This window comes from Scomber scombrus, chromosome 3 (assembly GCF_963691925.1).
Source record: "Scomber scombrus chromosome 3, fScoSco1.1, whole genome shotgun sequence".
NCBI lineage: Eukaryota > Metazoa > Chordata > Actinopteri > Scombriformes > Scombridae > Scomber > Scomber scombrus.
Genome location: NC_084972.1, coordinates 11,196,899 through 11,209,120, shown reverse-complemented (window position 1 = coordinate 11,209,120; position 12,222 = coordinate 11,196,899). Strand labels below are relative to the sequence as shown.

Here is a 12,222-nt window from a genome sequence, read left to right as displayed (position 1 = left end):
TGTGGGAGTTTTTAACTTTAGCACAATTCAGAACATGAGCATTTGCAACATTAGCTTCATCATTTTGAAATCTTGGCTGACGAATACTTGCAAGTTCAATGTGTACAACACATCTGACTTGTCATGCACCCAATATGCAGTATCCACCTGCTTCCTTTTTCAGTTATTCTTTTCTTTTCTTTTGGTAACTTAGCAACAATTCATATTTACTGCAGCAACGGGCACAACATGACTTCCCCTGTCGGAGGGGGATGCCCCGGCTGCTTGTGACCTCACTTCCTCCTCCGTGCCACTTCCTACTTATTCTCTCTTTGAATAGCACTACTGTCAACAGTCTGTTAATATTAACAATATTTCTAAATAGAAAAATATGTCAACAGACAAAAAAGGAAGTAGTATATGAGGGGTCTATTAGAATGGTACTTTATTGATTTTTGCTTAAGTTCACACCCATTTTCCTCTAAGTGAATTAGATGTGGAACTTTGAGGAATATTTTGAGCCTGTAGCTGCCCTACAGTTAACACAAAACAAGAATAAACACTGTGTATGAGATTTACACGTTTAAACTCGAGTTATGACCTTATTTGTGTTAAATGTAGCACCAGTGTGTGACAAAATCATTGACAGCAGTGAGCTGCAATCATCTCTAAATTATAGGTCCCAGATTGCAGATGAGTCAGAGTCGTGTAATTCACAGTACACTGTGTGACTCTCCCGTTGTCTGTTTCCATTCACTTCTACATCCATCCTGCAGGCTCAGTTTAACATACATGCAAAGCTGGCTTGACAGGTTAACTCACTCAGAGGCTTACAGGTACTTAAAAATGGGATAATGATAATTTGCAAACATATTTTTTGACATATGAGTCTGCGGCATTAGTCAAGAATGCTTTGAAATTCATAATAAACACACAACACAGTGTGAAAACTGTAATCTGTGACCTAACATTAGCATACACTGTAAAGCACAGCATTTTTTATAGAGCAGTGATTGATAGCTTTTGTCTTTATTTCCAGAAAACCCCACAACATTCTGCAATGAGTTGGAAAAACAGACAATAGTAGTAATGTTCACTAACTGGCTGGGTCAGGTCTGACTGTACAATGATTGATCATACAATACATTGGGTTGGATGTGAAACTAACTCCCTACCTTGTATCAGCAGGGTGGAGAGTCACTGCTCTTTATTCACACCACCTGAAAAAAACAGGGCAGGGCTCTGCAGCATACTGGGCTCCACCTGGAGACTGCTGCATGCCTCAAAAACCCTGATCTGCAGCCATGACTGCCCTCAAAAAGAAGTTTATTTAGTACATTGTTTGTGTACCTAAAAGTAAAAATTCACTAATTTTAGTTATACTTACGTACAAGTTCACTTCGGCTAAGAGCGAGTAAATAGTGTGGTTGGGCTTGTGCTGTTTGTTTTAATCCATGAGGGAAGGGAACAAATGGATATTTATATTTTTGCAGGTTGTCCTTCAAAATCATGGCACATGTTGTAGGTGGCTCAGTGGTTAGCACCTTACAGTAGGGGGTTTAATTGCCTGCCTGAATGAATGCAGTGGCAACAGCAACAACAATTTCAATGACCCAAGATGAACTGTAATAAACTATAGCAACTCAAACCTTATCAAGAGGAAATCTAAGGCAAAAGATCAAAGCTCCACTGACACCATCCAGTTGATAGTTGGTGTGTGAGGATAAGCAGTGTGGCGCCACTGCCATGTGTTTAAGTTCACAACCACAGAAGTCAAAGTCAGACCTCGTTCATTGTCTTTGATGGTGAATCTGAATGATCTCAGCTTTAATTATACACTCCTTAATGTTATTTGAAGAGTAACTTGTGTCCACCATTCATCTCACTGTCATCAGTTGCTAAGGCAACCACGGACAACAATAATACTTGCTGTCTGCTGTCAAACAGTCACACCCTTCAGCATGGAATGAAGTGCTTAAATCAACCAGCCTTGACTGCTGTATGATGAATATATTTGTCTATACATCACGTCACTGTCTTTTTCTGCCTCTCTTTCGCTTTGCCTCTTTTCTGTCTTTGTCACTATCTCTAAAAATGCACTTCCTCTCAGTGGTAACAGGCATTATTGTCATATTTTCCTCTTGATCCAGAAATAAGTTGCATGGAATGTTTTATGTTCCACAAATATTGTGAAACTGAGATGTTGCTCTGTGTGACATTCTCGTTGCATTTTTCACTGCACATGTGTAACTTTTTTTCTCACTGTGTGTCTCTTTCTATCGCCAGTCGCAGCCTAGCCAGGCCACACCCAAACCGGCAGCTCAGGTCTCCACTCCAAAGCCTGCACAGTTTGAGGTATTTATCAAACATTGCATCTTAGCACCCTTTAACCTCTTCTTCCCCTTGTTGCCATCTCGGTTTGTGAACTTATTCTGTTTAGTCAGTTGATTGTTTTCTGGCTGTTGTCTGACTTCCATTCCTGTTCTAGCACTTAATGTTTTTAATAGCGATACCTTTTTTTTTTAAGTGAGGGACAAACAGTAGCACACAGAAAAGAAGCTTTCCTTTTCCTTCGATTCAAGAACAAGAGAAGTTACACCCAGTTTCCCAATCAGGAGGAAGCAGTTTAACCCTTTAAAGATTGGCTGAAACAATGGTCTCAGATCAACATGATTGTCCACTAATGCTCAGTCTCATCTGTTGCTGATTGAGATAATTCCCATAGGTCAATATAGTTAAAAAATGTGTGTTTAGTAGAACTTCAGGAAGTCAAGGTACTAAAATGATTTACCAGTATGTTAACTCAACAAAAAATTGTCACTATTCTGAATCTTTATTTTTATGATCTTATTTCTTGTTAACATATCAGCAGTCTGTTGCTCGAAAACAGTTTACTGACTTAAGCAAAGACTTTACTGGGATTTGGTATAAAATGGTATAAAATTCAGACAACAACAGGATAAACTCGTCTCCTTAGAACAGACGCGTTAATGAAAGTATTGAAAGTTTCTTAATGTCTAATTTTTATATTGGTGTTCAACCTGCTTTTGGCTCCAGGGCACAGGGAGTCCATTGCCTGATTGTTTTTCAGGAATATCTTCTTAAGTGCCCACTGTCATCAGGCCAGACAGTGTTTGGACAGGACAAATGTAGTGTTTTTTCTTAGCTTTCAACAACACGGCTTATATGCCGCCTATTGTGATGCCTGGTCTGCAGAGAGAGGGTTTGGTGGGATATTTTCAAACCAGTGGTGTGCAGAAAATAAATGCAACAATATTTATAATATTACAATATTCATAGTAATGAATTATAATGTGAAGACATGATTTAAATTAACTAAGTTTGTATTACACACTCATTAACTTTCAGCTATAAGGGGAAATAGAAGGGGGAGCTGTAATAGGGGGTTCTTGTCTGGTAATGCACTAATTAAATTAGTGGAACTGATCTGGCAGGGGCTTGAACCCTGAGACCATCAAATATTATGGGACTGTTCACTTGAAAGAGAGCAGGGGGCTTGATCGGAAGTGGGGCAGTGCATGCGAATGGCCTGTGAGGAATGTAGTAAGTGAATGCTATAAAAAGACAGATAAGTTTGCTATTAGCATGTGAGAGCCAGCTCTACTTGGATGGCAGCCATTCCTCCAGTAAAGCTTGCTACGCTCCCAAAATAGTTACAATTGGAAATGAAAGCCACATCATACAGTAGTCAATGCAAGTTGATGACAGCCAGGTGTGTAGGCTCAGCAACCCACCCGTCAGCCAAGAGTGGGGATTAGGCCAGAGGTGTAAGTGTGGCACTTCTTTGTCTCCAGGACCTTCAACAAGTGGATTAAGACCAGTTTAAGCAGTTCCAACTGTTGATTTGTTCCCACATAGACAACAATACGATCCAACTTTGGAATGTCCCATTCAATCTCTGGAATCCTGCTGGCTATTTCCTGGACTTTTGCACCAGGAAAACAATATGTTTTTACTGTCTTCATCCTGACCTTCTGGACTATGGAGTCTCCTGTGACAATAGATGTAAAGGGGATGGCAAGGGAGAGGTGCTGAAACTGGTTGCTATGCCAATGGATGGCAAATACGGCACATGATGTGGTGGAGTAACTAACACCCTGGGGTTACTTAGCGCAGACAGCATGAACCACAGGATTGGGATTAGTGGAAAAGTTCCAAATTAAGGTGCAGTTTTAATGCCATGAAAGAGCTTTTAAAATAGTTTAACAGCACTGTAAAGAAAGAAAGATAAAAAAAAACTCCTTACATCTTTTGGTGCAAATCCTCACAACCTACCATTTATTAATTCTTAAGATTTTTATTCAGTCTTTTATCTATGTTCCTATTTCTTGATTGCATTGAAACTATTCTCATTTGTAATTAGACTGTATGTTCTGTTTTGTGTCTGTGAAGCACTTTGTAAGCTTACTCTTTACCTGTTGTGCTATATAAATAAGATTTATTATTGTTATAAGTCACTTTTATTATCACCTGACCTTGGTGCCCCATTTCTTATATTTAATATATTATATTGAACCACAGGAATACATAAGTATGTATGGGGCATCAATACTTTTTTCCAGTTTGCATGACATAATATTTGCATATTCCAAACCTGAACCTAGCTGCCCCCCCCCCCCCCCCTTCTCTTAAACTTAAAGGGATACTCCAGCAAAGTACTGCACTTTTATAAAGTTTAGACTCACTGTACACAGATGAAAAGATGTAAAATGGTCAAATAACAAATTGAAGCAGCAGAGGCTGAGATAACTTGACCTCTACTTACATTACCCATGATGCAACAATGGCATCATTTAACTAGACCCTGTCTGGTAACTATCCCAAGTCTTTCAAACTTGATTGATAATTGATTAGTTCATCAGCAAAAGAAATGTGTTGTCTTAATCGCTCTCTTTTGATGTCTTTTGTTCCAGTTTCTCAAAAGTTGATATTTTCTGGTTTCTTTAGTTGTGTATGATAGTAAACTGAATATCTTTGTGTTGGTCGGGACAGAACAAGACTTTAGAGGTTGCATCTTGGGATTTGTGAACAGTGATTGACCAAACAACAAATCAATTAATTGTGAAAATAATCTGATTAATTAATGATGCAAATAATTGTTACTTGCATCACTAGATGAAATCGTCAGTAATTTTCTTCCCATTTTACACAACATTATACACTTCATACAGTAAACTGGCCTTTGAGTATAAAACCAAAAACAATTCATTTAAATACATCAGGAGTTGCCATGAGCACACGTAACCAATTTAAGCATCTCATAACCTGGTAATAAAGTTAGATGATGGACTTCTCCACACCTGGTGCATTTCAGACGGCATCTTCAGGATCCACCATGGCTACAAAGCCTGGGGGAGTTGGCTCAGCAACAGGCGGGGCCACAGGAAGGGCTTCAGTTGGGACAGCTGGAAAAGAAGCACCTAAAGCCAAACCAGAGGTAGACGGACTCTGGATCCCTAAATGCAAGTGGAGGGCTTTTGGCTGTCTGGTGTGACATAACATGAATCACTGCTTCCTTCTTCTGGTCTCAACACAAGGCAGCCCACATCTTTTCTTCACTGGCTTCATCTTGGTCTTTGCAAAACATTTTTACCTCTTTCTGTGCGTCCTCTCTCTCTGGCTCAACCATCCACAAACATCTTGGCCTTTCACTTGCTTCAGAAGCTGAGCATTTGCTGTGTCACATTAATGAGCTGTCTTATCATCACGCTTGGGATGAACGCACTACACAAACTGTGTTGTTGGCTGACTTCACGAATAACCTTCTTTTAAACACATGCTCCTTGGTTTATAGACTAACACTACGCCATCAGGTGCTACTGTTATTGACATGTCGTCCGCTGGGGATAGTCTTGTCGACATGACCTCAACTGGGGTGAGGGGTGGTCCTGGAGAGATGTCCAAGGTAATGGTATCATCATGACCAAAATGCTGGTCAGTGTTTCTCGCTTTAACCCGAGTATTAACTATAAATTCTGTGTTTTTACTTCTGACCCTTTACCTGAATTATTTAATTGATTTTCTACCAACAAGGCAGCTTCCAGGTACTGCTAAAAGCATGTGCTTGTGGGAAACTCCAACATAGACCATTTGTGTGTCAGCTGCTCATCAGCAGCCTTTTAAATGAAACTAGCAAATTCACACGATCCTTCCCACAAAAACCATGCGGTTTCTATTGTTTATTACTTGTAGTCTTTTGGGTTTTTGACAGTATCGCATGAAGGCTTTGTAAATGCGTGCTCGCTGCATTTCCATATAACTCACACAAGTTTCAATTAGCTGCCCTGTCAGTCAGAAAATCTGAAAAGTTTTTTTAAAAAAAGGTCAGAACTTATGTCAAGTATATAAACTTTGTTGTAAATGGGCTAAAGCCAGAAAAAGCACCAGCATTTACACTGATCAAGGGTCAGATTAGTCTCAGTCCTGTATCTTAAAGAGCCTGTGAACTCAGCACATTTAAAACACATATTTTTGCTTTAGTCAGACTACTGTGGCAGATCTGACCAGAGATCATTGTACATTTTTTCCTGCTGTTTTTTTCACTAACAATATGAAATATCTTCCACATCTTTTGTAACATGTCTACTTGCTTAAGACATACTGTAAATCTTTTATCATTGTGTTTTGGAGTAATCATTTGGCTACATGTTTGTAGATGGCACCTGTCTCCCATGTCAAACCCTCGGCTGCAGCTCCTTCTCCTGTTAAACCTAAAGAGTCACCCAAAGACACTGCCAAGGTAGACTCAACTTCTACAGGCTTCTCAAACTCTTCAGTGTTCCCTCGACTCTCTCAAGGTTTACTTTTCAAACCTTGCTTCAGCCATTACTTTCTTTCTTTCTTTCTTTCTTTCTTTCTGCAACACCTTTGTGGCGCAGACTCTTACCATGTTTTGTCACTGTCCTTATCTGAGAACGCTCAGATTCTCACTTTGGAAATGGCTTGCTTTGGGAGTTTCTATAAAAAGAAGCTTTGGCCTTACTTTTTTTTTGGTACTTTCGAGTTGACCAGTTGTGGTAACTAGATATACAGTATAAAGTACTGTTTGTTCTAAACCCAGCACACCTACGCTTGTAGCTGTATTTGTGAATGGTGCACACCTGTCCACTTGCAACACTGCACACACGTCAGAAGTCTGAGTCAGTCACAGGGAATAAATGCAAAGACACACACGGTTTGTTGGCTTTTCTTCTTGCACTTCTTTTGTTACACAACACCTAGTTACAAATGAATCACTGTCATCAAGTTGGTGGAAGCTTTCTCCTACTGAACACAGATTCCCTCTGTCTTATCTTTCATTTGTTTTTTTTGTTGACTTGTGTACAGTGAATCTGTGATTATATTCTTAAATTCTTCAGAAAATATCCCCCATTTCTGATATTTACTGACAGATCTATAATACATTTAAATTAATTGTATTTTAGAGTGCTACTGCCACTACAACAGTCAAAGCTGGTGTGCTGAAAGTTGATCCGGTCAAAACATCAAAGCCAGCTACAGCAGCCACGGCTGTGGCTGGAAATGTGTCTGTGCAGGGGAAGAAAGAAGAAGCTAAACCAACAAAAACGAAGGTAGATGATCCTGAAATCAACAAGGGTGGAGGCTATCTGATACTTTTGATATTTTCATCCTCTGTACTTCCTGTCTGCGCAATATGGCCTCTCTAGCAGATTAAGGGACACTGTGTGTTGCATTGAATATTTCTATGGTGCTTTCTGTCCCTTCTCTGTGTTGAACTGAATAGAGGACTACTGTGCTCATGAGATGCTTTCAGGTCCTGCCGAGATTTGACACTCTGATGTGTGTCAAACTTTTGTGAAATATCTTGGGGTTTAAAATGATATGAAGCATCTTATTTTCTATTTACGTTCTTATCTTTCTTTCATGAGGAAAAGTGTGGTTTGACCTGGCAAAAATTTCATGTCATAGAGGTCTGTGTCCTGATTCTGTGTCTGGATTGCAGGTGCAGGTGGAGGTTCCCCCGACAGCAGCTACTACAGCCAAACAGGTAAAGACTGTGGTCATGGGTTTGAAAAGCATGTCAGCGTGTTGCTTGCTCCAGTGTGCTGAGTTGTGTTGCATGTGCAGGCGGCTTCGGAGGATCCATTTGACGCCCTCGCCAGCATATTACCATCAGCTGATCCTGTAACACCCTCACAGCCTGTATACACTGGGCCAGAGGTCAAAGAGGTACATTATAAGCACATTGAGTGTGTGTGTGTGTGTAGTCATTACACTTCAAACTGAGCATGTATGTGATTGCACTGACTTGCAGCATGGCTCTGCTGTGAGTAACTGTGTGTGTTGCATGTGTCACAGCATGACATCACCTCCGAGAAGGGTCAAAAGTGTGGAGAAAGAGACAGCACACTGCCTCCAGGCTACAGATTTGAAGATATGGTCAGTTCTCTCCAGGCTCCTTCATTTTACATTTTACACTTCTTTGGATTCACTTTTTAACTTTGTCAAAGCACCAGCAGAGTTATTTCTCCCATTTGACAAATCTCTCAACAGTATATTCCTATTTCTTCACTTGGAAGTAGTTCCTATAAAATTGATTATCCAAAAGTATGCTTAATTTTAAAATGTTACCTCTCAATTGCTGAGTTGCAGAAACAAAAATCCATTCACCTTCATGATTTTAGGGTTGAGACAAACAAGGTGCTTCACCACGAGTGTTTCACCTCTTTTTTCCCCCTGTAGCATACCTGAAAGCTTGCCCTGAATGTTGAGTCAGATTCATCTTTCAACCAGAATATTTCCAAATTTGGATCCAAATTTTGTCAAATGCAGACTATTTTATGCAGGCAGAGATCTTCTGGCTGCTTGAATTTGGATTTAACGTTTTAGAAGTTTGGCTGTTTGTAGAAAATTATCTCTCAAAGTCAACCCTAGCGACAGATACCGTATCTCAAAACCTGGACACACAAAACCAAAACCATCCGCATTGCTAAAGACCATCAGTGGAAAATGTCAAAATATAGACTTTGGGGTGAATTGACCCTTTAAAGCAATGATTGTTTACTCCCTGAGTTATTTCTGCATTTAACTTTATTTTTTATAATCTTACAAAAGCTGAATTAAATTAACTCAATTGAATTTGTGTTTTCTAGCCTCCAGTTCCTGCAGATGTTAAACCCAAGGACGTTCCTGTAAGTGAAATTTTGCTACAGATACAATTCAGACAATCTTCCTTTATCACATAATCAAATGAGCACACCCTCATATTACACACACACACACACACACACACACACACACACACACACACACACACACACACACACACACACACACACACACACACACACACACACACACACACACACACACACACACACAGACGCACAGAGAGAGAGCGAGAGTATGATCTGCTGGTTCCTCTAGAGTGGGGAATGTTTCATTGCACTGGTGGGTGTTGTCTCAGCAAACACATCAGGACCCACCTTCCCTCCCAGAGCTGGTTGACTCTTGCCCGACCAAACCTAAACACACATATGAAGGTTCTCAACCAGATAGACACAGTCACACAATGATACATCTGTTACACACTTTAATATCTATTTGAAGGTAGCTATTCACTTACCTTCTACACACCCACATTTGCATCATAGCTTACTCCCTCTTTGTTACGTTGTCCTGCAAGAAGCTTCTTTGGTTCTGTGTCTCACGACTCAGATGTCTCAGATGTTGTCCTGCAGTGTGAGTTTTGTGCTTTTAGTTTTTGATGTTTGTAATGTTTTCTTGGTAAATCAAACAAGTTTATGTGTCACATGTTTCCTTTTGGGGAGATTATTTAAGTTTTTTTGTCGACATGGAATGTGAAGGGTGTGTCTGTTCTTTTCCTCCACCATGGGTACATAGTCTGGTTTGCATTATTTTACCCTTTGTTTGCTTTTTGACTTGGTCCAACATGCCCTCTAGTGGAGGATCACGTGATTGTCATGGAGTGTAACATGGAGTTATTGTTCTTTAATCAGTCAGCTAACATTGTTCAAGGTTTTTGATGAAAATCTGTGTCTCAGCAGTTCACTTTTATCTCTGATCATCTGGCGGTGATGCATGCTCTGTTTTTCATCTCAGAAATCACTGAGCACAGACGAGGCCCTGGATTCCCTTTCAGCTGGTTTCATGACTTCAACTGCTCCAGCTGCACCCAAGAAACAAGAGGTCAGACACTTGGCACTGCACTCAAAAACTGTGCATGTCACACTGAGCTGCTAGTTCATCCTCCACGTTTACATGTCCATTTTAAATTCCCAGTTTGGCATGTCATATATAACCATAGTTGTACACAGAAGCCTTATATATATGTGTGTGCTTACTTCTAAGTGCTTTACACAAATTCCCATCTTGTTTTTTTTTCTAACATTAAATACATAGAAGCATGTTGATAGCGTCACTGCCTCATCTGCTGGCCCCACTAACTTTGCACCGCCTCCTGTAAAGGTACAGTAGCTTGTGTTCCCACCTCTGAGATATCATTATACATATTTTAAACTGTAGATATTTATTGTCGTATTTCATCTCTGTTGCAGAAACCTGAAGTCCCTGCAGGAGCTCCCCGTGTAGCCGTGTGTCCTGCTCCTCCTGCTGATAAAAAAGCAAAGATGGAGGTGAGAAACAAACAGGAGACAGCGTGGACACAGTCATTTCCTCCCTTGTCCACCCATCCTATGATTTCCTCCTGCTTCCTTTTTTTGCACATGGGACAAATACCGTTGAACAATGTATGACAGATATATGCTTCCTCTCCTGTTCTCTCCTCAGGGTGACTTTATGTCTCTGGATGCTCTCGGTGCTCTTGGCGACACGCTGGCAGCACCAGAACCAAAACCAGAACCCCCCAAACTCAGACCTGAGGACATTGTCTCGGTAAGAGCACAAACAGTCACACTGTGTTGTTTTCCTCACAGCTTTTCCCTTACAGTACTAAAAACTTAAGTCAATTCCTTATTTCCTCCTGTTTTCCTTTTCACAGGAGGGCAAACACAAGAAGGAGAAGGGTGTGCGTGTAGGAGAGAGGGAGGACACACTTCCTCCTGAGTACAGGTTTAATGAGGAGGAACTCAAAAAGCTGCCTGCTCCTAAACCTGAGGTGAGACTGGGACAAAGTCACTGTAGAGATCTAAAAATGACTGTAAAGAAACACAATAATAACTGCAGCATGTTGATAATATAATATATTCCTCTTTCTCTTCCCTCCATGTCCCTTTTCCCCTCTTCTTGCAGCCCACCATGAATACTGGTGAGGCTCTGGACTTTTTGTCTGGAGGCTTCATGACCTCCTCAGCAGCTCCTGCTGTCCAGGCTCCTGTTATCAAGCCTTCAGCTCCTCCTGCACAGGTACACTGTGGATCTATTATTAGTAACAGCAGATACATCATTACAATGCAAATTCATAGAATATATGTTCTCCTTTAATGTCATCGCAGAAAGTCTCAGATGGTTTCTCTCTGGAGGCTGGACTTTCCTCATCTACTGCCAAGGTACTGCAAGCTCACACCTCCTTTCCTGCAATCTCCACTGATGTTGTAAAGCTTAAACAAATATGAATACATGTATATATTTATCACAGAACACTTCATTTACTATGAAAAAGTCGAATCGTAACACACTCAGTCTTGACAGTGTTGGCGAGATCTTTAATGTTCATCAAGGATACACCTACATAAATCCATAAAGAAATCATAGACAGTTGTTGTTTATACGAGGCGTAACTTTCCATGGACATGTGCACATAACTAAGTTCATAATTCAGACATTCAGCCTGGTTCAACCTCAGTAACTTTTCACAAGTGTTCAACAGATTTGTTGTACAGTGCAGGATAAAGCTTTACTGATATTATGTTTTACCTCATGGTCTGTTGAAGCCAGGCACTTTGAGCGACTAGACAGTAGACTGAAGAGCTGAAATCAGAGACCTGTTTAAAGTTTCATGCAAAATGACCAACAACCATTCACAAAAACTTCAGTTTAATGTTATTTCCATTCTAGTTTTTAAAGAAAAATGAATCATCATGGTCCAATGGAATTCTGACTTTAAATTTCACAGTTAAACATAAACACCATTAATAAACTTAAAGTTATACTGATATTTAGATTTAGAGTACATCAAATAACTATTGATATAAAGGCAATCATAGAAAATACTACTGTAAGCTATGTGAAAGAAATGTAATCATAGCTTCATGTATGTAATGAATAAGACTTTATAGACTA

At 40.1% G+C, this 12,222-nt stretch overlaps 1 protein-coding gene across 18 annotated transcripts in view; it reads left to right on the top strand.

The window, feature by feature from the left end:
* cast (calpastatin) overlaps positions 1 to 12,222 on the top strand; it is a 38,976-nt gene that overhangs the window by 19,065 nt on the left and 7,689 nt on the right. For 4 of the 18 annotated variants that reach the window (XM_062442955.1, XM_062442963.1, XM_062442947.1 and 1 more), the window contains exons 2-17: positions 2,266 to 2,334; positions 5,315 to 5,437; positions 5,795 to 5,905; positions 6,656 to 6,739; positions 7,425 to 7,571; positions 7,964 to 8,008; positions 8,089 to 8,190; positions 8,320 to 8,400; positions 9,114 to 9,152; positions 10,084 to 10,170; positions 10,384 to 10,449; positions 10,539 to 10,616; positions 10,771 to 10,875; positions 10,982 to 11,098; positions 11,233 to 11,346; positions 11,436 to 11,489. In XM_062442955.1, the coding sequence (XP_062298939.1) occupies positions 2,266 to 2,334; positions 5,315 to 5,437; positions 5,795 to 5,905; positions 6,656 to 6,739; positions 7,425 to 7,571; positions 7,964 to 8,008; positions 8,089 to 8,190; positions 8,320 to 8,400; positions 9,114 to 9,152; positions 10,084 to 10,170; positions 10,384 to 10,449; positions 10,539 to 10,616; positions 10,771 to 10,875; positions 10,982 to 11,098; positions 11,233 to 11,346; positions 11,436 to 11,489 (1,422 nt within the window). The remainder of the gene's footprint in view (positions 1 to 2,265; positions 2,335 to 5,314; positions 5,438 to 5,794; positions 5,906 to 6,655; positions 6,740 to 7,424; positions 7,572 to 7,963; positions 8,009 to 8,088; positions 8,191 to 8,319; positions 8,401 to 9,113; positions 9,153 to 10,083; positions 10,171 to 10,383; positions 10,450 to 10,538; positions 10,617 to 10,770; positions 10,876 to 10,981; positions 11,099 to 11,232; positions 11,347 to 11,435; positions 11,490 to 12,222) is intronic. The other 14 variants (XM_062443064.1, XM_062443055.1, XM_062443083.1 and 11 more) reach the window with 12 other exon arrangements.